At 40.4% G+C, this 24340-nt stretch overlaps 1 protein-coding gene across 1 annotated transcript in view; it reads left to right on the forward strand.

The window, feature by feature from the left end:
* Positions 1-21025, forward strand: part of LOC126162837 (uncharacterized) — a 251248-nt gene extending 230223 nt beyond the window's left edge. Inside the window, exons 2-3 of the mRNA XM_049919598.1 lie at positions 10392-10550; positions 20070-21025. Of these exons, the coding sequence (XP_049775555.1) occupies positions 10392-10550; positions 20070-20299 (389 nt within the window). The 3' untranslated portion in view covers positions 20300-21025. The remainder of the gene's footprint in view (positions 1-10391; positions 10551-20069) is intronic.
* The last annotated feature ends 3315 nt before the right edge of the window (positions 21026-24340 follow it).

Here is a 24340-nt window from a genome sequence, read left to right on the forward strand (position 1 = left end):
TCAGCGCACACTCCGCTGTAGAGTGAAAATTTCATTCTAGAAACAACCCCCAGGCTGTGGCTAAGCCATGTCTCCGCAATATCCTTTCTTCAGGAGTGCTAGTTCTGCTAGGTTTGCAGGAGAGCTTCTGTGAAGTTTGGAAGGTAGGAGACGAGGTACTGGCAGAAGTGAAGCTGTGAGGACGGGTCGTGAGTCGTGCTTGGGTAGCTCAGATGGTAGAGCACTTGCCCTCCAAAGGCAAAGGTCCCGAGTTCGAGTTTCGGTCCGGCACACAGTTTTAATCTGCGAGGAAGTTTCACAGAGTGTGTGGTTACCACATGCTCTAAGCAAAAATATCAGCGGATGGCCGTATGTGCATCTCCGCTCGCTCGTCATCAATTGGCTCCTGAACAATACCGATCATTTCTATCCTGTATCGTTATTGGTAACGAGAAATGGTGTCTTTATGCTAACACAAGGAAAAAGAAATGAATGGTTGAGACTAAACAAACCAGCAGGTCGCTATACAAAGACCTGCGCGCATCCACAAAAGATAATGTTATGCTTCTGGTCGAACAGCGACAGTGTAGCGTACTATGAGGCGCCTCCCTGAGGTGTAACCATCACTGCTGACATTTATTGTCAACAACTGAGACGTCCTGCAGACGGAAAATGTCCTTCCGCATTCTGCTACACCGACAAAAAAACATTATACAGGAGTTGGGCTGGGAAGTCATTCCGCATCCACTTTATTTCCCTGATCTTCCACTCTCAGATTTTCACCTTTCCGCTCTCTATCGAACAATCTTCAAGGAACTTCCTTTCTGGATGAAAAAAACTCTCGGAGAATGAGGCTCTCTGAGTTCTTTGCCTCAAAACCACGCAGAATTGGAAACTTACACCAGCGTTGGCTGACTGTCGTAAATAGTGAACAAGAATATATTATTGATGATTAAAGTCTTTATCATGTATCTGTTGTGTTTATTAAACTAATGGACTAATGCTACGAACTTATGCACTAACCCAATATATTCCTCCATTCTTCGATCTGCATCAAAATGTTCTTACACTGAGGTAACAAAAGTCGCGGGATATCTCCCAGTATCGTCTCAGACCTCCTTCCGTCCAGCAAACTGCAGCAGTTGGGTGTGGTTTGGACTCAACATGTCGTTGGAAGTCTCCCTGCAAAAATATTGAGCTATGCTGTCTCTATAGCCTTCCATAATTGCGAAAGTGTGCAGGAGTGTGTGCACGAAGCGACCTCTCCATTATGTCCCAAGTCGTGTGATGAACGAACGGTTCAGCTGGACCATAGAACCCAGTCCATTCTATGTAAAAACAGCCCACGCCATTATGGAGCACCGAGCAAAGTGGCGCAGTGGTTAGACACTGGACTCGCATTCGGGAGGACGACGGTTCAACCCCGCGTCCGGCTATCCTGATTTAGGTTTTCCGTGATTTCCCTAAATCGCTCCGGGCAAATGCCGGGATGGTTCCTTTCAAAGAGCACGGCCGACTTCCTTCCCCGTCCTTCCCTAATCCGATGAGACCGATGACCTCGCTGTCTGGTCTCCTTCCCCAAAAAACAACCAACAACAACCATTATGGAGCCATCACCAGCTTGTACAGTGCCCTGTTGACAACTTGGGCCCATGACTTCGTGGAGTCTGCACTATACTCGAACCCTACCATCTGCTCTTACTCATCTGACAAGGCCACGGTTTTCCAGTTGTCCGCGATCCAACGAGCCCCGGAGAGGCGCTGCAGGCGACGTCATGCTGTTAACAAAGGCACTCGCGTCAAGTCGTCTGCTGGCGTCGTCGATGAACTGTCCTAACGAATACGTTGTTCTTACGTTCCCCTTTGATTTCTGCGGTTATTTCATGCAGTGTTGCTTGTCTGTTAGCACTGACAATTCTATGCAAATGCCGCTGCTCTGTCGTTAAGTGAAGACCGTTGGCCACTGCGTTGACCGTGATGAGAGGTAATGCCTGAAATTTGGCATTCTCGGCACACTCTTGATACTGTCGATATCAGAATACTGAATTCCCTAACGATTTCTGAAATGGAATGTCCCAAGCGTCTAGCTCCATCTATCGTTCCGCGTTCAAAGTCTGTTGATTCCCGTCATGTGGCCGTCATCACGTCAGAAACCTTTTCAAATGAATTACCCGAGTGCAAATGACAGCTCCGCCAATGCACTGCCCTATTATACCTTGCGTAAGCGATACTATTGCCATCTGTATAAGTCCAAGTCGCTATCCCATTGTTATTGTCGCCTCCGTGTATAATCTGCATGGAATGTGAGGTATAAGAAGTTATACTTCCTTACCTCTTCCATATTTTTTTCTGTTTCCATCATTTCCATTGTGTGCACAACGCGGTCACTGACACGACAGATCTGCCTCTCGCCGCTGCTACTTGAGAACACAGCAGAAATGCACACACAGCCACATGCCACGGCGGCAAATCTGTGTTCTCAGACAATCTGTCGTTGGCCGCAGCGGTAGGACGTTGGCCGCCGCGTCAAAGCCGCGCTCTGTTTGACCGACAGGATGCAATAATAAACATATCACCGACGCCATGTCGCTCAAGGCCGCAGGAGAAGCCGCTGGCTCGCGTCCTGTGTGGCCAGGTTGGATGGGGCAGGAAACATGACGTGCCGCGTTATGTCCGCCTACTTAGCTGAGTGGTAACGTGCTTGCTTACACCCGACGGCCGAACTTCCCCGGACGGGACATCCAGGCCAACAATGCCACACGATCATTTCATTTTTTAAGATCCCATTAGCGCAGGTGTGCCGAACACGGAGGGCCTATTCATACTAGCCGTCACGTCACGCGTAATCACGCACCATCACGTCAGGGTGTATTCATGCTGTTACAGCACTTTACATCATGTCAATTCGCATAGGTTAGTTTCGACCAGTGAAAGTGAGGTTATGTGTTACCATCCATGATACAAAAAATCGGTGTATAGTATCGAAACTGAGGAAATAGGAACGATAAAGTGTATTAATGGCCAAAACAAACTTCATAACCTATAACAAATTGATCAATTTTGTGTATTCAAATGCTGTGAAGTGAAACAATACGTATTTCAAAATATCAACATTTATTTGCTAGCGAAAATGTAAACATACAAACACATGAGACAGTATGTACAATGGCATAAATAGAACATGTTTACCTTTTCCATTCTGCTTTTCTTATGTAATTAATAACGCCGTAAGCAACTGTATTTTTCTCCTTTAATCAAAATTGCTTCATCAACTTACGATCTCTTGTATAGCCATTGTGGGCATCAGCTCCGTTCTGTTTTTGTGAAACCTGGATAACTTTTCGTTTTCAGACCTTGATAATAAAGAACACTCAACGGAAAAATATGGAAGTTATCATGGAACATTTGCAATTTGCTACGATAACAAAGCATAATAATAAAAATAAAGATTAAGAAGAAACAAAAGCACAAAATCAACTGCTACAACATTAGTGAGCGCTGCGAAAATAAGTTAACTTCCAATGTTGACAGACGACGACACCGTTAAATCTTTCTTCCTGAGGGACCAGGATGTGAAGTGCCGTTGACGGCCTGTGTGAATGCCGCCATTTGAAATGCACTGTGGAATGTTTTGATGTGACATGACGGCGAGGTGTGAACGGTCCTGTCAGTACCCTGCTGTTACTTGTGTGCATGCGGTGTAGTTGCAGAAGACTTTGCTCCGAGCACCCACCGTTCAACGGAATGAGCTGCAAATATAGACATTCGAAAGAATTTCTTCATGAATGAGTTGTAGCTTATGTCATTGAATCAGTGTGATTCGGTTGTTTTTACATGTATTTCACGATAATTCATGTCTCTTGGTAACTTACAAACGCATGGAAGGCAAACATGTAACAACTGTTACGTTAAATATTATCCTTACGAACGACGTATGTGTATGCTTTATCATCGCTTGGAGCGCTAGTGTTGCTCCAGCTGGCAAACAGTAACAACTTTTGCACCAGGGAGGGTCATGACTGTCACTGTGGCTTGGTGGAGATGTGTATGCAAGTTGTGCTCCACAATGCACTCCTGAACGGTGCATATCTTTTGTCCTATATTGCCACACTTGCACAGAAACCTGTACTCCCCCCCCCCCCCCCCCAAACCTCATGCATCACTGTCTTTAACATATTCCAGAAGCATCAAAGTCTTTGGTGGAGGATGAAAGAGCATTTTCACTCAGTCTTCTACGCATTTTCACGTATACGTTCCGAATATATGGTTAGTAACGTATTCAGAGTTTCATCCTTATCCTTCTGTCTTATATACATCCCTAGACGGTGTGGCCTCTCTCAGACCAAATCTGGAGGATGCGTATTGTGGCTGCTGGGTGGTGGCAGCTAAATACATGACTGTATGACTGGGCTTATGGCACCCAACAATGACAAACAGCCATCTTTCCACCTCTGTATAGCATTATGTTATGACATATGAAGGTAAGATGTTGAAATAATTCTCAGAGACTGTACAAGTCATGAGACCAGGTTATTAATGTATCTTCAGAATATTGTAGGTTTCAAACTTGCTGACATGAGTGCCTGATCCTCTCTAAAATGTTGTAGAATGAAGACGTAAAAGTAAATTCTGTCATGCATTATCTCTTAAAATTTGGCAATTCTAAAATAATTCTGGGTCACCTTAATAAGCTAGAATGGAGACTTCTTTCATCCTTGGCGTAAAACTTTAAAATGAGGCACATATCACCACAGCGCACTTCTTCGTGCAGAAGTGAAAAGGGTCTTGTTGTTTGCAGTCCTGCTGAAAAATTGTTTCGAGGTGCAGGAGTGAGCAGTGGTACGGTATGCAAGTGTCTTTGGCGCTGATATTGTTTTATAAGTTTCATAAGGAGTCGTCCCTTGGTGTTAAGTGGCAGGTCACCAGACTCAGCAGAGAGTCCCAGAACAGAACTGGTCCTAAAGGTCAGCCATATTCCCTCAAGGTGCACCACGTCCAACATTTTTAAAGAGACTGAGCTTGCTGAACCACTCATCCATAAACAACACATGATCACATGAAGGCTCTGCAAAACTGGATCATACAGATTTGGTCTGCTCCCCATAAACTGTGCCATATGCATTTTTAAATATTCAGTGCTTTTAGGGATCATGTTTTCAGTTTCGTAATGTGTGAAAACCAGGCAAGTTTAAAATCAAGAGAAATGGTTCAGATGGCTGTGAGCACTATGGGATTTAAGCTCTATCACAGACACCGGAGGGTATTGCCTCGGAACTACACACCTGGAAATTGAAATAAGAACACCGTGAATTCATTGTCCCAGGAAGGGGAAACTTTATTGACACATTCCTGGGGGCAGATACATCACATGATCACACTGACAGAACCACAGGCACATAGACACAGGCAACAGAGTATGCACAATGTCGGCACTAGTACAGTGTATATCCACCTTTCGCAGCAATGCAGGCTGCTATTCTCCCATGGAGACGATCGTAGAGATGCTGGATGTAGTCCTGTGGAACGGCTTGCCATGCCGTTTCCACCTGGCGCCTCAGTTGGACCAGCGTTCGTGCTGGACGTGCAGACCGCGTGAGACGACGCTTCATCCAGTCCCAAACATGCTCAATGGGGGACAGATCCGGAGATCTTGCTGGCCAGGGTAGTTGACGTACACCTTCTAGAGCACGTTGGGTGGCACGGGATACATGCAGACGTGCATTGTCCTGTTGGAACAGCAAGTTCCCTTGCCGGTCTAGGAATGGTAGAACGATGGGTTCGATGACGGTTTGGATGTACCGTGCACTATTCAGTGTCCCCTCGACGATCACCAGTGGTGTACGGCCAGTGTAGGAGATCGCTCCCCACACCATGATGCCGGGTGTTGGCCCTGTGTGCCTCGGTCGTATGTAGTCCTGATTGTGGCGCTCACCTGCACGGCGCCAAACACGCATACGACCATCATTGGCACCAAGGCAGAAGCGACTCTCATCGCTTAAGACGACACGTCTCCATTCGTCCCTCCATTCACGCCTGTCGCGACACCACTGGAGGCGGGCTGCACGATGTTGGGGCGTGAGCGGAAGACGGCCTAACGGTGTGCGGGACCGTAGCCCAGCTTCATGGAGACGGTTGCGAATGGTCCTCGCCGATACCCCAGGAGCAACAGTGTCCCTAATTTGCTGGGAAGTGGCGGTGCGGTCCCCTACGGCACTGCGTAGGATCCTACGGTCTTGGCGTGCATCCGTGCGTCGCTGCGGTCCGGTCCCAGGTCGACGGGCACGTGCACCTTCCGCCGACCACTGGCGACAACATCGATGTACTGTGGAGACCTCACGCCCCACGTGTTGAGCAATTCGGCGGTACGTCCACCCGGCCTCCCGCATGCCCACTATACGCCCTCGCTCAAAGTCCGTCAACTGCACATACGGTTCACGTGCACGCTGTCGCGGCATGCTACCAGTGTTAAAGACTGCGATGGAGCTCCGTATGCCACGGCAAACTGGCTGAGACTGACGGCGGCGGTGCACAAATGCTGCGCAGCTAGCGCCATTCGACGGCCAACACCGCGGTTCCTGGTGTGTCCGCTGTGCCGTGCGTGTGATCATTGCTTGTACAGCCCTCTCGCAGTGTCCGGAGCAAGTATGGTGGGTCTGACACACCGGTGTCAATGTGTTCTTTTTTCCATTTCCAGGAGTGTATATACTCGTATAGACTTGTACTCTATTGGTAGGCTCTTACTCACTTACAATAACCTTATCATAAGCCACATGTCTACCACAGTCTTTGAATTCGTATAGTCTACCTTCCTTAGTAAATCGATGTCTACGTAATTTACAGGGCTTTATGTTGATACATTATTATGCTAATATTAATGTTTGTGCTAATGGCTCTGTGCACTACGGGACTTAATTTCTGAGGTCATCAGTCCCCTAGAACTTAGAACTACTTAAACCTAACTAACCTAAGGACATCACACACATCCATGCCCGAGGCAGGATTCGAACCTGCGACCGTAGCGGTCACGCGGTTCCAGACTGTAGCGCCTAGAACCGCTCGGCCACCCCGGCCGGCGTTTAAAATCAAATGTAACGCCTAGAAACATCACTATTTCTTTGAAGTTAAGAGGTGTCCCTCATTTTCTGTTCTGTAATGTTAAAAGCAGTAAGCGAATGGTTAAAAAGACACTCACAGACTTACAGCAGGAAAATAACAATCTTTCTCCATCTCTGTTTCCCAGTATCCTAATCATCAGCTGAGACTGGTAGGTTGCCAAAAGGCTGGAGGAGACAAAAAGAGATGGATAAATCACCCACAAATATTGAACACTGAACAGCACTACTTACAGTCAACATAATCGGATGTCGACGACTTAGTATTTAAAAGCCCTTCTCTGTCAAAAAATGTATCTGTTAGATAAATCTTTGAACATAGCTGCTAAGGTTCAGTGACCGTGTCAGAATTATATTAGAGCAAATAAGCCCTCGGTCACAAATATTAAATCAAAATTGACCAGGTTTCGACGCTACTATGAGCGTCGTCTTCAGAATTAGACTAACTGTTCTAAAACAAATTAACTACATAATACATTAATAAAATTAAAGTCTGTACTGACTGGAAAAAGATGCAGTACTTACAAGTCACATATTAAAAAAGATCTAAGCTGTACAAACTTTAATTTTTTAAATGTATTATATACATAATATGTTTTATAACAGTTAGTCTAATTCTGAAGATGACGCTCATAGTAGCGTCGAAACCTGGTCAATTTTGACTTAATATTTGTGACCAAGGGCTTATTTGTTCTAATATATATGTTAGATCTTCCTGCATAGGAAAGCCGCTTCCAATAGGACCAGGTTATCAATGGTGATACGGTACTTCTTAAAATTACATTGTGAAGATGGAGACAAGAAGTGTTATTCATCCACTACAGGGTCTTTCCTACACAGCTGGCGAGGAGAACGCTATGATAACTACTTGAGCACATATGATCCTTCCAGGTTTTTGACAGGGGGTTAGAAAGGCTCTCCTCCATGAGTTGGGGAACTGTTATGACGTCCAGATAAAGTTAAAAAGGGTGAGAAGCATTCCTTTGCTTCTCCCTGTGAGTGAGGTGCCACAATATGCTGTAACGGCCCTATTGTGACCACAGTGCTACGCCATTGTTGAATCTGAAGTCCCATCCACTCCTCCCAGCAACAATTTTATGGTTCCATAAAGCTAGATCGTGATTGATGAAGTGTTCCACCATTGTAACGGCTACGTCTTGTGGGTTGGTCTGGACACTCCTATGTAGCATTATAGCAATCTCTGAGCACCTCATACTTCTCCCAGATATCCCTGTGATTGCGTTTTGTGCAATCAAACTCTTGGGACTGTTTTAAGATCCAGGAATTATTGCTACGAACCTTCATTACCATCCTAATAATTCGACTTCAAGCACTTACTACACCAAAAGACTGCGAAGTGCTCGGCAGTGAGCTGGGTCTTGAAGTTACACAGAGCCACCTTCCCCACCATTCCTGGTTCCAAAGCAGCACTCGTCGCTCTGCTGTGGGACAGGCTGCTTTTGTAATTGGCATGAAGACTGTGGAATGAATTCTGCAAGGGAGTGGAGGATTGTGTTCACGATAAGTAGAGCCTGGATTTTGATGTAATTGCAACACACAAAATATGTACATGCCTTTGTAATGAAAATAGGTAAAATACAGAAGATTTTTAACGTCCTGTCAACAGCAACATCATTAGCAATGGAGCACAAGCACAGATTAAGAAATGTTGGGGAAGGAAACTGGCTTGTTCTTTTCAGTGGAACCATCCCAAAATTTGTCTGTAACAATTTAGGGAACTCATAGAAAACTTAAATGTGGATGGCTGGATTTTATGTATTGTTTTATATATCGCTTTAGTTAGGACTAAGTAGAGCACCAATCAGGTTCTCAACTCACAAATTTTGATCCAACAAGAGACACCATGAATTGTAAACTCTTAAGAAGCACTATGTGACAAACTTTTTTTAGTGCATGCACTTCCTAATTCTGGATAAATAAAAAGTCACTTTTGAGAAATAAAATTCTGAATCTTAGAAAATTGAGTAGAAGTGTATGCTTTAAAATCAACATCAACGTGCAATTAATCACATTTTATTCCACTATTAAGTCATTTTTAGAGATAATTTATTTCCTGTCTTCTACTTTTACGATATGTTGAATTTGGATATGTTTCCAATGGAGTGGCGTACTGAGGGTGTGGTGATGTATAGAAAAGGATTAAAAAAGCAATAGTGAGTGATTTTATGCAGCATTAAGTTAAAATATGTCAAAAAAACAAGCAATGATATCGAAATATGCAACGATAAAATGAAATATATCAACATGACAACATATTTCAAGAACATTTGTACTTCTCATGTACATAGGAGTGAAGAAAAAGAATATGAAATTACAGAACATTCCAGACTCAAGTGATATGATCCACCCAGTCCTTGACATCAACACGAGGTTCAAACACAGGAAGTTGGCTGTATCAGGTCCAGTTTGCCTTTACAAAGCACTCATTGTGGCAGGTGTCTTTTAACCACTGATCTGTTTGGCAGATCTGTTCAGATTGGGAACTGGTCACTAGCATGTAAGTCATCAATTACTTTCTATTGAGCAGCATTTACATGGGTTGGAGAGTGTATTGAGAGATCTGTAGCAGTGGATGATTCTGTTGCAGAGCTGGAGTGTGTGCTCTGTCCAATGTTCAACAAACATTCAAAATTTGGTGACATTAAGAGTTTCTTAGTAGCTGTAATCCTGGTGCAGATAGTTACTGAGCCCAATAGCACATTTTGAACATTAAAATTTCCACACAAAAGGAATAATAATAATAAAACTGTCTAAGTAAATTTGATGAGACCCCTTTGGTCTAAAACGTATTCTTGTTTTACCATACTGGAGGCTGATGTGTTCCACTGAACTGAACTCTCATAAGGAAGGATCTGGCAGCTATACAGAACATTTTTCACACAAGCTAGGTCTAGGAGAGAAGTTAATTTTCTAGTATCAGTATGCTAACAGTCAGCAATAGTAAGAAACTTATATTTCATAATAATAAAGTGTGCATTTCCAACACCAAAATATATTTTTTTCACCATCTAAAGAAACAAGGTCTGTAGCAAAACACTTTGTTACTAAACCATTTCATTTATGTGAAGTAAGTTTGACATAAACTTCAATTCATAACATTCATCACTAAGATGGTACTATTACTGTCAAATGATAGTTCACATAATAGGTAATGTGCATCATTAGCTGAAACACTTGGCTTGCTTTTGCTCTTTCATGAATTGATTTAAAGCTGTATGACATTAGTGATTGAAGAGCACAGCACTGACACTATTAAAGCATCCTGTTTTTGTTTTTCAGGAGATGGACTACGATGTTACAAGTGCACCTCTGACAGTGATCCAAAATGTGAGACCAAGCCACAGGAGACTGAGAACTGTGATGATTTACCTGACTTTAGCAAGATTACAGGGGGCCTGCTTGAAATGAAACCTGCCTGTTTAAAGGCCGTTGTTCAAGGTACTTTTTTCATATTCATGTTATTTCAGTAGTTATAATTTAGGTTTGCTCTGTTCACTTCATATACACTATTTTTTGTGTGCGAAAGAGAAACTTGTGAACATTGCACAATGTATACACAGGGTGAACCAGAACTCCATCAACAACCTGTCAGAGGTGGTAGCATGGGCCAAAACAAGAAAAAAAGGACAGTAAACATTGGCTCTCAAATGCATCTCTTAAGAGCTATGAGCATTTGGTGGCTAGAAGTAAAGTGTTTCACAGCATTGAAGATGAACAAGTACTTGTAGCTCTTAAGGTGTGCACTTTGGAGCCCACTTTCACTCAACATTATTTTCTTGTTTTGGTTCATGCTACCATCTCTCAAGATATGGAAAGCAAAGAAGATATGTGTCTCACAGTAGCAGAGATGAATAAGTGCTCCTAAGCTACACATTTTAGATCCCATGTTTATCTGACATCTTTTCTTGTTTTGTTCCATAGTACTGCCTCTGAAAGTTTGTCACTAGACTATCACATTTACACTATTGCCATAACATTTGATTTAGTGTACCGTGGTAAATGTTAATCTCAGTTTTACAATAAAGCATAATTTCTTGTTCAAACTCAGTAGTAATGATAGTCTGCAGCCGTTTTTTCATTTTGTTTTATCGATCTATTGCACCCAACTCATGAAGTTGACCAGTTGAGAAATGGAATCTTGGAGATGACCACACACTGATCCTTATGTGTCAGATGTGAGATTCACAGTCACAAAGATACATTAACAAAAACATGATTGCCATCAGCTTTGTAAATCTCAATAAGCGAGGCATCAAATTATCTAGTCATTATATATGTTGAAATTTTCAGTAATGGAAATTGTGTGTTTTGCATTTAATTTTCAGTTGGTAACTGCCATATCTAAAATGAATAATAAAAGCATATAAGTAAAGATGTCTTATATTATGCTAAATTTTATATTCATTTAACTCTGGTATCATTGTTGCTGTTGTGGTCTTCAGTCCAGACACTGGTTTGATGCAGCTCTCCATGCTACACAATCGTGTGAAAGCTTCTTCATTTCCAAGCAACTACCTTACATCCTTCTGAATCAGCTTAGTGTACTCATCTCTTCGTCTCCCTCTACGATTTTTACCCTCCACGCTTCCCTTTAGTACTAAATTGGTGATCCCTTGATGCCTCAGAACATGTCCTACCAACCGATCCCTTCTTCTATACAAGTTGTGCCACAAATTCCTCTTCTCCTTCAGTACCTCCTCATTACTTACATGATCTAAATCTTCAGCATTCTTCTGTAGCACCACATTTATAAACTATTTACTGCCCATGTTTCAAATCCATACATGGCTAGACTCCATACAAATACTTTGAGAAAAAACTTCCTGACACTTAAATCCATATTCAATGTTAACAAATTCCTCTTCTTCAGAAACGCTTTCCTTGCCATTGCCAGTCTACAATTTATATCCTCTCTACTTCAACCATCATCAATTATTTTGCTCCCTAAATAGCAAAACTCCTTTACTACTTTAAGTGTCTCATTTCCTAATTTAATTTCCACAGCATCAACTGATTTAATTAGACTACATTCCATTATCCTCATTTTGCTTTTGTTGATGTTCATCTTATAGCCTCCTTTCAAGGCACTGTCCTTTCCGTTCAACTGCTCTTCCAGGTCTTTTGCTGTCTCTGACAGAATTACAATGTCGTCAGCAAACCCCAAAGTTTTTATCTTCTCCATGGAATTTGATTCCTACTCCAAATTTTTCTTTCGTTTCCTTTACTGCTTGCTCAGTGTATAGATTGAATAACATTGGGGATAAGCTATAACCCTGTCTCTTGATCCCTTCCCAACCACTGCTTCCCTTTCATGCCCCTCGACTCTTATAACTGCCACCTGGTTTCTGTACAAATTGTAAATATCCTTTGGCTCCCTGTATTTGACACTCGCCACCTTCAGAATTTGAATGAGAGTATTCCATTCAACATTGTCAAAAGCTTTCTCTAAGTCTACAAATGCTAGGAACGTAGGTTTGCCTTTCCAGAACCTTTCTTCTAAGATAAGACGTAAGGTCAGTATCGCCTCATGTGTTCCAACATTTGTACAGAATCCAAACTTATCTTCCCCAAGGTTGGCTCCTACCAGTTTTTCCATTCGTCTGTAAAGAATTCGAGTTAGTATTTTGCAGCTGTGACTTATTAAACTGATAGTTCGGTAATTTTCACATCTGTGAACACCTGCTTTCTTTGGGATTGGAATTATTATATTCTTCTTGAAGCCTGAGGTAGATGGTAGAGTTTTGTCAGGGCTGGCTCTCCCAAGGCTAGTAGTAGTTCTAATGGAATATTGTCTACTCCCGGTGCCTTGTTTCGACTTCCAGTGCTCTGTCAAATTCTTCATGCAGTATCATATCTCCCATTTCATCTTCACCTACGCCCTCTTTCATTTCCATAATATTGCCCTCAAGAACATAACCCTTGTACAGGCCCTCTGTACACTACTTCCACCTTCCTGCTTTCCTGTGTCTGCTTAGAAATGGTTTTCCATCTGAGCTCTTGATATTCATACAAGTGGTTCTCTTTTCTCCAAAGGACTCTTTAATTTTCCTGTAGGCAGTATCTATCTTACCCCCTAGTGATATATGCCTTTACATCCTTACATTTTTGTCCTCTACCCATCCCTGCTGAGCCATTTTACACTTCCTGTTGATCTCATTTTTGAGATGTTTGTATTCCTTTTTGCCTGCTTCATTTACTGCATTTTTATATTTTCTCCCTTCATCAGTTAAATTCAGTATTACTTCTGTTACCCTTTTATTTCTACAAGCCCTCATCTTTTTATGTACTTTATCCTCTGCTGCCTTCACTATTTCATCTCTCAAAGCTATCCATTCTTCTTCTTCTTCTGTATTTCTTTACCCTGTTCTTGTCAATCATTCCCTAATGCTCTCTCTGAAACTCTACAACCTCTGGTTCTTTCAGTTTAGCCAGGTCCCAGCTCCTTAAATTCCCACCTTTTTGCAGTTTCTTCTGTTTTAATCTACAGTTCATAACCAATAGACTGTGGTCAGAATCCACATCTGCCCCTGGAAATGTCCTACAATTGAAAACCTGGTTCCTAAATCTCTGTCTTACCATTGTATAATATATCTGAAACCTTTCAGTGTCTCCAGGCCTCTTCCATGTATACAACCTTCTTTCGTGATTCTTAAACCAAGTATTAGCTACAATTAAGTAATGCTCTATGCAAAATTCTACCAGGTGGGTTCCTCTTTCATTCCTTACCCCCATTCCACATTCACCCACTACTTTCCCTTCTCTTCCTTTTCCTACTATTGAATTCCAGTCCTCTATGACTATTAAATTTTTGTCTCCCTTCACTATCTGAATAATTTCTTTTATCTCACCATACATTTCTTCAATCTCTTCATTGTCTGTGGAGCTAGTTGGCAAATAAACTTGTTCTACTGTGGTAGGCGTGGACTTTGTGTCTATCTTGGCTATGCTGTTTATAGTCGCTCCCATTTTTTAATTCATTATTAAACCTACTCCTGCATTACCGCTATTTGATTTTGTACTTATAACCCTCTATTCACCTATCCAGAAGTCTTTTTCCTCCTGCCATTGAACTACACTAATTCCCACTATCTGCTGCCCTTCTTCAGGAACCACATGTTTGTCTGGCCTCTCAACAGTTACCCCCCTCCCATTGTGGTTGCACCTATCGTACGGCTATCTGTATCGCTGAGGCATGGAAGCCTCCCCACCAACAGCAAGGGCCATGGTTCATGTACGAAGTATTAATTTTTAAAGTTCAGAGATGGTTTTAACTTATCATGACAGCAATGTAACATTTCCTTTAAAATGTTCAAAATAGTTTTAACCTCATAATTGGCCCATTTGAAATGGGGGGTGTGCTCAGAATGACAAATGAAAGTGAAGGCACAGACCTGTCACAAATAAAACAGTAGAAATCCAGCAAACTCAAGTAATCTTTCCAGAAAAAGTCAGCCTTAATTATCTTTTATAGTACCCAGTTAATAAGTAATATAGATTTAGAGGTTGGAGTCTACTTGTCAGACATCAGTTTGAAGACTGATGCTACTTGTTCCTCAGACCACTGGCTCAAAAATGTAAACATGTTCACCAGTTGTACAACTGCTAGAACTTTTTGCAGGTCTGATAGCACAGTGGAGTGGCTGTATAATACTCTTAAAGAGGGCATAGAATGCAGCAGAAGCAACAAAATTGACCACTTAAATCTTAAATAGTCCAAACAGCCAGTGCAAGTTAATCACCAACTCCATGACCAGTGTCATTTTCCTTCAGCCATTCAAAGCCTCTAAGATTATTCTATGACACAAAAAGGCAGACAAGTAGAAGGTAACTATCAACCAGTCTTCATCCTCTCAACCGTATCCAAAATAATAGAAAATATTATGTATGCATTAATAATGAGCTTTCCTGAAAGTAACTCCTTACTATCAGATCATTGAAGTAAATCCACTAATGTAAGCTCTCTTTTTATTTATTGACCAGATATTATACCCATTTAGTGAAAAACACTGTGGTTCTAGACTTTTTATGGACTTCACAAGAACGTTTGATCTATCCAACCACTCTCTATACTTATCAAACAAGATTCCTGTGGTGTACGCAAAGAGTTTTTACAGTCATAGATATCAAACAGAGAGCAGCTAGTAAAAATAACACGTGATGGAAGAACATGTCAGGCAAATGTAATACCAGTCAACTCACAAGTTCCTAAAGAACCAACCCTGAGCCTATTCCTCACATTCTCCCAGAAAACTTAACGTTAAATGTTCCTGTATTCTGTGCTCAGAATATTTCTCCACAGCAGATGAGAGTTCATGTAGTTGACAGCAAAATCTCTTGTACTGGCACTCTGATCACAACCTCTTGCTAGATATGGATTGAACTCTTCATATTATCTTCTGTCTGTCTGTTGAAGAAGAACTTATAGTCATTGAAAATAAAGCTATTGAACAAAGACTAAATTTCTTGTGCTGTGGGTAGACAACACATTTTGCTGGAATATTAACAGAGATAAACTGCTAAGTAAATTGAGCCATGCTTTTACAGTGCTTAGTCTATGGTGTGACTTGACTGTCACAAGAAATGTTTGCTGTACTCTCGTAAACTCTGTCATTTCATAGGTTATTCCTTTAAGGGATCAACACGCAAAAATATTTCTTATGAAAAAACAAATAGTGATAAAGTCTGCCACATGCAAACACTCAGCCAATTTCCAAAGAATTTGGATTTTGTCTGCTCCTTGCGTAATGACCATGTCATTTGTGAATAAGAAGCTCCATCTGTTTGAAAGAAATGATGGTGTGTAAGATCACCACATGTGTACTACTGACAATATTCATCTAACAAATCATAGACTGAGTAGACACAAGGGGTCATTATAAGGTTTTAATTATCACTATTCAAAAAATTAAGATACATAATTAATATATTGTTTAAAGAACTTATGGGAATGCAGCCAGGAAACATTGTTGACAACTGCTGATATTTTGACAGTGATGACCAGTGCAAGACAATGCTCTGCAATAGCAGATTTTCTCGGTTGTTGTAAGCATGTGTATCTGCTCAATACACCTGTCCTCTGCAATCCTGGTAGTCTGATCAATAGGTGACATACCACAAATGCAAGGAATGCAGTAGACAACTACCTTACTTAAACCAATATCATCCTTTACCTTTAGTAAAAGGATCCTAATCTTAGATGGTGATCGAAACACATTTCATATCATATTTCCACAAAATATGACCAATCTTGTTGGAGATGCATTCTGCATCAAGCAAAATGGCTATATTATCATCATTCACACAGGCATGATTGGTTGACAGTGCAATGCATGTCTGATCTGTCTTTCAATATAACCATTTTGATGAAAGGTGGCCTCAGGTTGGGCTAACTCAGTTGACAAATTCTCAGGGTCTGTGAACGAAGGTATGAAGTACCCCTTCATGCTGAACTGGATGGTAACAATTATTGGGCTATAGATACAAATCAGTGTGAGTAGGCTTCCTATAAATTATGTCTCCTGTAACCTACCCCCACCTTTCTACTTCTATCCATAGTCCATATTACGCAATGTCTTTTATGAAGATTTGCGAGGAGTGAAGAGTACAATTAACTATTTAGTTTACTTAGCTTGTCTTGTTGATATTCATCATATGGATTTGCAGCTCCTTGTGTTTACCATGTTTGCATTTAAAACTGTTGGATGTAAGGTCCGCCGGTTATGCAAAACACCGTTTTTCCAAGTTCCCAAACGTATTTCAGCACCTCTGTGCCATCATTAGTGGGTTTCTGTTTTATTTAATCTGTAATGTGAACATTTTTACTAAATGATTATAAAATTATGTTGATATTTAGTTCAAACAATAATTTGTTTCTTTTTGTTAGTACCTTTACACTCAGTTTGCATGGTTTTTTACGACCACTTGTGTATTATTTATTACAGGTAGCTTGTCATCTGCAACCAAATGATGTTGATGAGAAATTTTGTTGGGAGTTAGGTTATTATTTTATGTTCTAAACGTAATGTAGTTTGTCGCAATATTTCACACCTGTATTCATTTTCACTTATGTTTTTGTATGGCAAGCCCTTTTATTCTCAGCATCACGGTGAGGTGTTGTGAAGCACACATAAACATAACATGTATTTTCACAAAATAAGGTCATAAAAGCACTTTGCTCTTGAAACATGTTTGGGAACTTGGAAAAATGGTGTTTTGCATAACTAGCGGACCTTAAATCCAACAATTTTTGTCATGTTGAGTTGGCTCCAGTTCTTCTCGTTTACGGGTCTGATTCTTGAAGCTGAAAATCTCACATTTTGGGTTCTCATGGTTGGATTGAACTAAATAAATTTGAAGATTGTATTTGCAGAATTTATTTTCTCATATTTTAGTATATCATGCAGACAAAAATAAAAAACATCAGAGGCATGCTTACAATTCTGCACTCTGCGGAAATAATATTCCAAAGGGTTCACAATTTTTCTCTTACATTATTAATTTTGATTATTATTTTATAAACGAACCCAGAAACAAACATAGTAAACAGTGCAGGATTGCATAACTAATAATAGAAATTTTAAATGTGCTAATATTTCGACACACAAACGAACACAAACATACACACATATGTCTGCCTGTGTCTGTATATGTGTGGATGGATATGTGTGTGTGTACGAGTGATACTCGTCCTTTTTTCCCCCTAAGGTAAGTCTTTCCGCTCCCGGGACTGGAATGACTCCTTACCCTCTCCCTTAAAACCCACATCCTTTCGTCTTTCCCTCTCCTTCCCTCTTTCCTGATGAGGCAACAGTTTGTGGCGAAAGCTTGAATTTTGTGTGTATTTTTGTGTTCGTTTGTGTGTCTGTCGACCTGCCAGCACTTTCATTTGGTAAGTCACATCATCTTTGTTTTCAGGTATATATATATATATATATATATAATAGAGGGAAACATTCCACGTGGGAAAAATATATCTAAAAAGAAAGATGATGAGACTTACTAAACAAAAGCGCTGGCAGGTCGATAGACACACAAACATACACACAAAATTCAACCAATGGTTGCCTCATCAGGAAAGAGGGAAGGATAGGGAAAGACGAAAGGATTTGGGTTTTAAGGGAGAGGGTAAGGAGTCATTCCAATCCCGGGAGCGGAAAGACTTACCTTAGGGGGAAAAAAGGACAGGTATACACTCGCACACACACACACACACACACACATCCATCCGCATATACACAGACTGTGTATATGCGGATGGATATGTGTGTGTGTGTGTGAGTGTATACACTTAGGTTGAAGGTGAGAAACTGGGTGTAGATTATGATACCTATGTACATGAAACTCTCTGTTTAAACATTCCTATTTACTGAACAAAAGTGTAGTGTGGACCATGGCCAGCTGACATAGACTCAACTGCCACATAGAAATGTACACAAGTAATAGAACTTGTACTGTATTGTAATGTTAATTCATCATCTGAACCATTTACATTTGATAGCAAATGAAGTCACATTGCTCCTGTCACTTTACAAAGTGATCTGCTGCATGACAGTATTATCGCTTTGTTAGTGACAGCAAGCACTTTCCTCTTTTCTAAGTTACTTTGACTGTCTTCTGTGGGTATATACACTCTCTTGTTTATTCCATCATTGTTACTGGCTTTTCACAGGGTTTAGTTGTGGGAGCACTTCTTTTCTTCTTATGTACAGTGTGAGGCACCAAACTTTTTCACTTCTAATTACTTTTGACCCATTAAAGACATTTGTGATTTATTTTCATCTAGAAGAACAATGACAAGGGGCTCATGAAACAAATGACAGTGTGTTCATATAACTTTGTTAGCAACCAATATACAGGCATTAACTTTTCCCCCATGGACTTTACACTGTTTAAAAAGAAATTAAAGAGTAAAAATACATTGAATATAGTGATTTTTGTGCTGTTATTGCAGTCACTGACTTAGAAAGAACACAGTTTGTGCAACTGTGTTCAAGACAAAAAAAAATATCATCATCAATAACAATGCAGCACAGGGCAAATTTCTGAAAATGAATACTGATCAGTACTTAAACTAGGAGTAATATATTATATATCTTTGACAGTATAATGTAATTGAATAGATAAAAAAAAACATACTCGTCAAGCAGAGGCAGGAGAATACACATAAAAAAAGGTTTACTTTCCAAGCTTTCGGAACCAGTGGCTCCTTCTTCTGGCAGAAGGTTTGAAGGGCAGGGAGAGGGGTGAAGGAAAAAGACTCGAGAGGTTTAGAAAAAGGCATATAGTTCAGAAAAGTCACCCAGAACCCAGGTCAGGGGAGACTTACCAGACTGGATAAGAAGAGGGGGCATTAAACACAAAGTGAACCTCTTCATTGCACAAAAATGTGGTTGTAAGGATAATGCTTGGTGTCCATCCTTGAGCTTAATGTAGGCAACTGTTTTTTTTTAATATGTATACTAATAACAGGCTGACAGTTATGAAATTTGTTGTGGAAAATTAGGTGCTATTTGAAAGTAATAGCAATACAGAAGTATAAAAGTAGGAATAGAAACAGCCACCACTGTTTCCTAATTTAACATTATTGTTGCACCAGAAGGAATGAAATAAGTGATAATATTTGACCAAAACTCTCACAAATTAGAGAAATTATTTCTTCTGGATAACTCTTTCTACTACATATAGATGAATTTCTGAATAGACAGTATGTACATTGTTGGGTTACATTTATCAGATGTTGTTGTAGATTATGATTGTAACAAACAAATATGGCTACATAAATGACCAGCATGTAGCAGTGTTTCCACTGAGAAAAATTATCTTATTTGTGAACATATTGATACACTCCAACTAAATGGACCTGTTCAATGGTTTTCAGTGTATTATTTTTATTGCCCTTCCAGATTTCTTTATTAAGGTAGCTACTTTCAAATGATGCTAACTAGTTTCTGTTTGCAGATAATGAACATGTTGGCAAGCAGATAGTGGTGCGAAGCTGCATAGTAGACACATCTTTGATGAAGACCTGTGACATTGCTGGAAAAATGAATCTACCATCAAATGCTGAAATTACATTTTGTGATAGTTGCCACGACGATCTCTGCAACAATGGCAACCACCTTGCTGTCTCTTTCCTGGCATTGTTGCTTCCTTGCATTATTACTCTCATCCTTTCACCCATTCATTAAAATGATGTTGCTTGCACCACACATACTACATAATTATCTTAGTTTATACTTCAGACGAATATAATATGTCTGAAATACATGTTTATAGCTGTACAGTCCTTTAAGTGTAGACTAAAGCAACTATGTGATGTTCAGTGTGAAGTGACCTTGGGAAGAAAGTCCTTATGAAAATCAGTTATTAATATGTCAGCTGACAAATCTGCAAGAAACTGCTGTATGGTTGTTTCTTAGTAATATATTTACATAGTATTATTACGTGTTTCTGTTCATATTCGTCCTGTAGATACTACTGCTGACACTTCTTTCTATCATAACTTCTCAATGGAGATTCTGATTCTTGCACCTTGCACTGAAATAATCCATTGTGTAGCTAAGTGCTTATTTGTGGAGCATTTGTGAATCATTTCACTTTCAACTACGTTGAATACCGACGTAGGACATGATATCTTCTTATTTCAACAGTGCCAGTCATTTAGAAACTTCAACACTTTGAGCACATACTTGCAATACATGAAACAGTATGTTGATGATTATTACATGTACTTACTTTTATATAAATTTTTATAAAGTGTGACATTAATGTAGGTTTGTGTAAGAGCAGTCTAAGTTATGATATTTTAATTGAACTTTAAGTACTGTATTGTAATGCTTGTGTGCATAAATCTGGTAGTTGTAGAAAGGTGTAATTTCAAATTGAGTTGCTTCAAATAAAAATTTGTAAATGAAGTTTTGATGAAACTTTATTGAATTCCCACTGCCTTGGTAGTGGATAACCATCATGGTACCACTCACTAATTTTGCCCTATGCCTGAATATGCTCTAATTCATAACCACCTTTCCAAACTTAAATTGTTTGTGAAAAATTACATTTTAATGGCTGCAATGAAACAAATGAGTGACCTATAACAATGTAAAGTAACTATCATTCAATGTGGGGGTTTGACTAATAAAAAGTGAGAGATCTCTCACTGCTTGTGTTACATGGCAATGTGAGGGCAGGTATACTTGTCATCAAGATTCTGGTTAACCATGTCAGACCACCACAAGGGAGGAACTCCTTGCTGTACACCAAGCACATCTTAACTGCTACACATCTAACGCCTGCACCCTCAGATGTTACCTTTCATGCTACACTACTGTGGTGTCTTTATTTAACAGAATAATGTGGTTCCATGAAAGGCACATATCTCTTTGAACTGTCTGCATAATGTTGAGATAGTCCTATGGCCAGTAACATCACCAGATCTGTTGCCGATAGAACATGTGTGGGAGCAGCTAGATTCAACTCCATCATATCAAAAACCAGTTACAACTGCTATGGGCCAGATGGTCTCAGGAGAGGATACAATTGATTTTTGAGACACATCGCAACCAAATTTATGTGTGCAAGCAGGCCAAAGGGGGTGCAAAGCCATATTAATAAGTGGGCCCGTACTGCCAAGTTCTTTATAAATTAGACTCAGTTTTGTAATCACTGAAATAACATTTCATGCCCTTTCAACCTGTGAAATTTCATTTTGTTTCCTCCTTCCTTCTGAGTGCTTCACTTTTTTGGTCATGCAGTATATAACAAGTGAAAGAGGCAGCCCAAGAAAATTTTTGCAGATTGCGATACCCTACTAACAGTGAGACCACTCAATAAAGAAGCAACCAACTCTCATTCATTCATAATGTTACACAGAGCCCATCATGGGAATCTTCACAAATTTGGAATTAGTCAAGATACACATAAACAAAAAATAAGGAAATAATAGAAATTTAATGTGTATACTATACTGCAACCAAACTATCACTAAACTGTTAAATATTATTCATGCTTATTACAACCAAATTTAATTGGGTAAATTACAAAGAAAGTTGCTACCTGCTTCCTCAGTTATACTATGTAGCTGCTGTCATTTACATGCTACTGTAGTTTAATGTTAATTCACTACAGTTATATTTTTGAAGGAACATGAGTGCTGTTTACAGTACATTAGTACTTGTCATGCGGCTTTACAAAGAACCTTACTACTTGCCTAGTGGCTAAGAGATCTTTTCAATCCCTGAATCTAGATATTTCAACAATATTTAGAAAGAGTGTCTAGTGTGCAGGGTGGCAATTCCTCTCGAATACTTGGAAAACATGGAATTCTCAGGAAATTACATTTTACATGGAAAACTTATGGAAATCTCAGGAATTTCACAAAATAAATACATTGAATAAGACATCAGATTACAAGAACAGTAAATGTCATAAAATCAGGCATTAAATTCCCTGACAAACTTGGAAGTGAACATTCCTAAACAACATAGGGTCTGACGCCACCGAGAAGTGGGGTGCCTCACAATAGCCCATCTGAGCAAGTCAGATTAGCATTTTTCTTAAACAAACATAAAATACAGTTTCAAAAATAAGAGGAAAGTTATACATGATCATGCAATGGTGGTATGCCAACTCCAGTTCCTTGCAGGTTAAGTAAAGGGATCTATCTCTCACAATGATAATGCAAGAAATGGGAACCGGTATGTATGCTAAAGGACAGTCTCAAAGAGCACTTCCCATGTGTAAGGCAAGTAATGGCTACTGGTAGTTACTCATGAGTGGTCACAAGCAAGTAGTGAAACTCAAAAGCTAGGCATGAAGACCATCAGTTCCATTTATTAAATTTGTAAACCACCAAATACATTAATAAATAGATATAGCAAGATGAAGGTAGTTAAAGTCAAGTAGTCAAATTCAAAAACTAGGCATGAAGGCCATCAGTAACGCTTGTTAAATTTATATGTCACACAGTACATTAACAAATACATATATCCAGAAGAAGGCATTAAAAGAACAACTACTAAATGCACCAGACTTTCCTCATGGGACACTGAGCTCACCCAAAATGAGATAACGGGTTACAGTTGCAATAGTGACAGCTTGGCAGCAGAAAGGTTCACTCGGCAAATTAATAGGGTAGCAACCACACTCTAGGAAAACAAATAGCTGGGTATGCACAGGCATAATTGTTTGATATGAAAACAGCACTGGAAAAGACACTGCATTACAGTTGAATTCTAGTGAATCATTCCAAAACTTGTTCACCCAGTGCCGTTCATGAAGGCTCATCAGGAGACTGCTTCTGCCATCAAAATGTCAAGTGCTGTAGCCCTTGAAACTGTAGGCCCATAGCAGAATGTGTCCCTCAGGCCACAACAGTCCACATGATGCCCACAGACGTCTCCCAGCTTCATGTTGCCCCACCAACCTGATTTTTAATGTGCTCTCTTCCAACACACCTTGTCTGCTTGACAGACCAGCACAGTCATGACCTCAGAACTCTGTGAACAGCCAATGTGCCCCCATGACACATTTCAGTGACTGGGCACACCGAATCACTTTCTTCCTGCCACCACAACCTGACTACTTGCCACTTTGACTTCAAGAGGGTGTCTACCAGAGCCTCAATTCACCACGTGCAAAGTTATCCCCTTTCAAATCCTGATGCAACTCATCAACTTACAACACAGCTATGCCCTACATAGTCGATGAACAGAAGCACCATTGGATGCTCAGCATGGGTGAATTGGGCGAACCCCCTTCATTCATCAGAGTTAGGTTTGGCAACCAACACTGACCTACCATTTTCCTTATGTCTTTATACAATAACTGTCCGTCTTTCCTTGTGCAAAAAAGACAATCCCCCATTTTAACTTGTACCCTGGGATGCCTTCACCTGATCCCATATGGTGCTTGATAAGCTCCAACTCCAAATCCCAATCCTGCTGTTGGCATAGCCTGACATCCTATTAAGCACTGCACTAGCAACCTCTCCCCCTCCTCCCCTGAGTCCTCGGGGGGAAGGACATTCATTCTCTTCCTTGAACATTCAACTGAGGGTGTTGACCACCATATTCTCCCATTCTCTTCTATGCCTGATGGAGAATTTGAAGGTGGATATCTGCAATGCTCAGCAGGCAATGCACCCAATTTTACGGTGTGTCAGTACCCAAGTGAGGGACTGGTCACCTGTTTCAAGCACAAATTTGGAATGCTCCAAATAAAACTTGAATTGC

Source organism: Schistocerca cancellata, chromosome 2, assembly GCF_023864275.1.
Source record: "Schistocerca cancellata isolate TAMUIC-IGC-003103 chromosome 2, iqSchCanc2.1, whole genome shotgun sequence".
NCBI classification, from domain to species: domain Eukaryota; kingdom Metazoa; phylum Arthropoda; class Insecta; order Orthoptera; family Acrididae; genus Schistocerca; species Schistocerca cancellata.